The sequence below is a fragment of the Prunus dulcis genome, unplaced genomic scaffold (assembly GCF_902201215.1).
Source record: "Prunus dulcis unplaced genomic scaffold, ALMONDv2, whole genome shotgun sequence".
Lineage (NCBI taxonomy): Eukaryota > Viridiplantae > Streptophyta > Magnoliopsida > Rosales > Rosaceae > Prunus > Prunus dulcis.
In genome coordinates this window covers 25,221-28,882 of record NW_023010242.1, presented here as the reverse complement: position 1 = coordinate 28,882, position 3,662 = coordinate 25,221, and the positions used below count along the sequence as shown (strand labels likewise).

General features: G+C 37.2%; 1 protein-coding gene across 2 annotated transcripts; it reads left to right on the top strand.

Moving 5' to 3' along the window:
- Window positions 1–339: 339 nt before the first annotated feature.
- Window positions 340–1,565, top strand: LOC117613270. 2 transcript variants are annotated; one of them, XM_034341890.1, is made up of 5 exons: window positions 340–539; window positions 634–708; window positions 741–905; window positions 939–1,072; window positions 1,153–1,565. In XM_034341890.1, exons 1-5 carry the CDS (start codon window positions 453–455, stop codon window positions 1,292–1,294), a joined length of 603 nt encoding a protein of 200 aa, XP_034197781.1. In that variant the 5' UTR covers window positions 340–452; the 3' UTR covers window positions 1,295–1,565. The 2 variants fall into 2 exon arrangements, with proteins under 2 accessions (XP_034197781.1, XP_034197780.1); XM_034341889.1 differs by having other exon boundaries at window positions 624–905.
- The last annotated feature ends 2,097 nt before the right edge of the window (window positions 1,566–3,662 follow it).

The window sequence follows — 3,662 nt, the reverse complement described above, 5'->3', positions numbered from 1 at the left end:
GATCCATCAAAATCCTTGCCCATTGAAGATGTGAAGGCAGTAATAGAGTTTTGCACTGCCTGGAAAAGCGATATCAGGTTACGATTCTTTACCTTTGAATTCCAATCTTCATCCTATTCTACTATGTAGTCATAGACTAATGAGAGAATGTAGAGTTTGCTTTAATATACATGTGTATTTTTGTCATCAACAAAGTCAGATTTATGAGATGACTACAAAAGTAACCGTTGCAAGTTTGCCTTTTGTAGTGCGGAGGTGCAGCTGGAATCATTTTCAGTGGGTGCTGATTTTTTCTACAGACTTGTCAATGAAACGGAATGGATGAGCTCAAGGGTAAGGATACACAAAGCTCTACTTTATTACGATAATTCAATTGTTTTCTCACCTTTTTTAAGTGTACAGTTGTATGAAATTGTGCTGATATTATATGTGTCAACTTTCAGCACCTGGACATGGCAACCTTTCTTATCCGGAAAAGGCAACTCTCTCATCCGTTGGTATTTGGAACTGACTGGACAACGGCAGATTGTTGCTTGCAGGTAAACATGTAACCATGTTACATTCACTGCTTCATTTGCTGTCGGTTGTGATTTTCTAATATGCCTTCATTTAAATTTGTGCAGCAATTTCTAGAGCCGTTCAAACCGACTGCCAGGAAACGTGGATCGAAGAAGGCAGCTGCTTCAAACACCGTTGACCTTCCACCCAGCAAGCTGAAGAATATACATCACTTTGTGCGTGGTACGTGGCAACACGGGTATGCCCAAGCTTGGACAAAAGTCCGGAAGGTCTATTTTCCATATAATCTGAAAGGGTCTCACTGGGTTGCAATCGAAATTGATTTCGTCAGACATACTGCAACTGTGTATGACTCCTATGTTGATTTTACCAAACGTTCAAAGCTGGTTACACTTCTGCACCCTATTAGCGATACGCTGGCACGAGTGCTGTACGATATGCACTTTTATGAAGATTCTGAGGTTGAAGAGGTTAAGCAAAAGGGGCTGACGATGTCGATGTTTACGCCATTCTCAGTGTGCAGCATTGCAGATGTGCCACAACAACGAGATGGGTAAGCTTTGTGAATTTAGTGCAGTTTATCCAAATTTTACATAACTGCAGTTCTAATTTCCCAACTTATTGGCCTCACAGTACGTCTTGCGGAATCTTGACCGTCAAATTCATCGAGCATCTCAGTGCTGGGATTTCGGTAGATAAAGTTGACCCTTTGAAGATCAAATATTCCCGACTGAAGCTTGCAATTGAGGGTTTAAGGGGGGAGGCATATTTATGAGGTAAATGTCTTCATGTCCGTGAATTCACCTCACTCTGGACTTATGACTTGGGAATTCACTTTGCTCATTACTTATGTCAGGAACTCCTTTATATGAAGATGCAGACGTAGATGCTTTGCTGGGGGTACTTTATATGGTCATCCTGCCTTTTTGCTAGAGCTAGTTGGTTTAGTTATTATTGTGAGGAGTAATATTGTACAGTCTAGAAGCAGTGGCTAATTGCCTTACATGGCACACACACTGTTTCGATTTTGAAGGTTAACTATTTTGTACACCTCCATATATAAACATAGGTGCTCTTTATGGATGCTTTAGTAGCCATTGTTCACATTTTGTCTCTGTGGTTTTGGGAATCTGTTACTGGACTTACTGAAGCATACAACTTTGTTAACATTTCTCCATTTAGTTTTGACTTAGTTCGTTTTAAATAATTTCGGCAGCAATTCTACTTTTCTGCTTAGCATTATGTTGTTATTTGAATTTGGAACCTCATACTGTGTTTGCTGATCTTAGCTGGAGTAGGTACCAATCACTCCTCTTTCATCTTGCATACTGGATTAGTTTCCTTGTGTATTTAGCTGTATTCGATCTGAGTGATTGTTCTCTTTGTACAGGTTATACTAGCACCATCCTGCGTAAGAATGGTAAATTATCTGAATTGATCGGTGAACTTCAGGTTCATGATTTGTACTCTGCTTTGCCAGTGGAACTCGCAGAACATTTGTATTTGGTGTTATTTTTGTATGAGTTTTTAATTTTGTAATGCATTTGGTAAACTAAGGTTTTGATCAGTTAGATAGTTTATTTATGTAGGAGCTTGTGTCTTGTTGTTGAAAAAATTGATGGATTTGTGTTTATTTCTGTTTTGTTTGCAGTCTTTGTTGAATGGAACCGGAGAACAATCAGAAGGTGACTTTGATGCGATCGAATCACAGGTATTGGAAAAACTGCTATAAATTTTGTGTCGAAGGATGCTTTATCGTGTTGAATTTTTGTTTTTTCTAAAGGATATCAATTTTCCTGTGTTACTTTCTTTTAGGTGAGCCGATTGGCAGCTGAGGTCCGGCAACTTGGTTGGTCACGACAGATAACCGTCCTGAAGGGGAATGACAGCCAAATTGGTATCTTACTTTCTCTTATGTGTTCAAATGAATTCTTAGCATGCTTTCTGCTTTTTCCTCTTGCTTATAACCACTAAATTAATGCATGGTCCTGCCCTTACTTTTTGGTTAAGTTCTAAAACTTCTATTCCTTACATGTATGTATTTCATAATGCAATAGAAACATTTTATAATTGGTTATCTGTTTTCATTGATTTTTTTAATACGTTTGACATCACTAATAATGCCAGCAGCTACCTTGGGGGCATTGGGTTATGGTTACATGTGGTGGAAGGTATCTAGATGATATATTTATGTTCATATTATTTCATCCATTGGTTCTGTGAGTTGTTGTTTTCTTTAAGCAAATCTAATATTTGCTCTTCACAAATGGTTAGGGTCTAAAATTCTGAGATCTTATGTATGTGACAAAGCGTAGTATGAATGCTGCTGTTTCAAAATTGCATAAACGTTTGGGGAGCATGACAAAGGCTATTGTTGTCAGTTTCTTTTCGGCTGTCTATGCCAAAAAAAAAATAAAAAAAATTCCTGTTTTGTTTGAGTTTCTGTTAATGGGACCATGTTTGTTCCCAACATCAAATAGATTTACAGCACTCATCAATATTACTTATAGAATTTGTATAAACAATTGAAATCACAGTATTAAACATTCTTATGCTGGACAGAACACAAAGAAGCACCTGACACAGAGAGTCCAGAATTTGGACGATAAATTGCTAGAGCAGAAATATATCGAAAAGTCGATTCTGGACAATGTATGTCATTTTTTGCATATCATGAGCTTTTAGTTCTGAATTCATAATTCAAATTAAAAAACTTCTAGTTTGATGAGGCTTATCGATGAAACTGCTGACATTATCAATATGGAAGTAATAGGATGAATGTCGCAGCTGGTTGGTTGATTATTATTATTGTTAGTCTGTGCGCTTGTGGAAAGTAATATGTGAACGTGAATTTGTAATTTCAAGCCATGCGGATGACGCTTATATATAAAATATATAACTTTTGCATCTATAAATATTGTATGAGTTTTGCTTTATATGATGGGATGGTTTGGAGCTTGTCTCACCACCATGTTTGAACGAAGAAAATAAGAATAAAAGGGTAAAACTAAATGTTACTAATCACATGTTGTGTTTGCACACAGACATTTGGTTTTTGCAAACACAACATGCAATTGCATGTTGTGTGTGTTGTGTTTGCAAAAACCAAATGTCTGTGTGCAAACACAACACACACAATATGC

Excerpts from the sequence above, each read along its gene's own strand:
- LOC117613270 (XM_034341889.1), top strand. The coding sequence starts at position 453 with ATGGCAACCTTTCTTATCCGGAAAAGGCAACTCTCTCATCCGTTGGTA. Across the intron at positions 540-623 it reads CGGCAGATTGTTGCTTGCAG|CAATTTCTAGAGCCGTTCAA; the intron begins GTAAACATGTAA and ends AAATTTGTGCAG. Across the intron at positions 906-938 it reads TTACCAAACGTTCAAAGCTG|GCACGAGTGCTGTACGATAT; the intron begins GTTACACTTCTG and ends AGCGATACGCTG.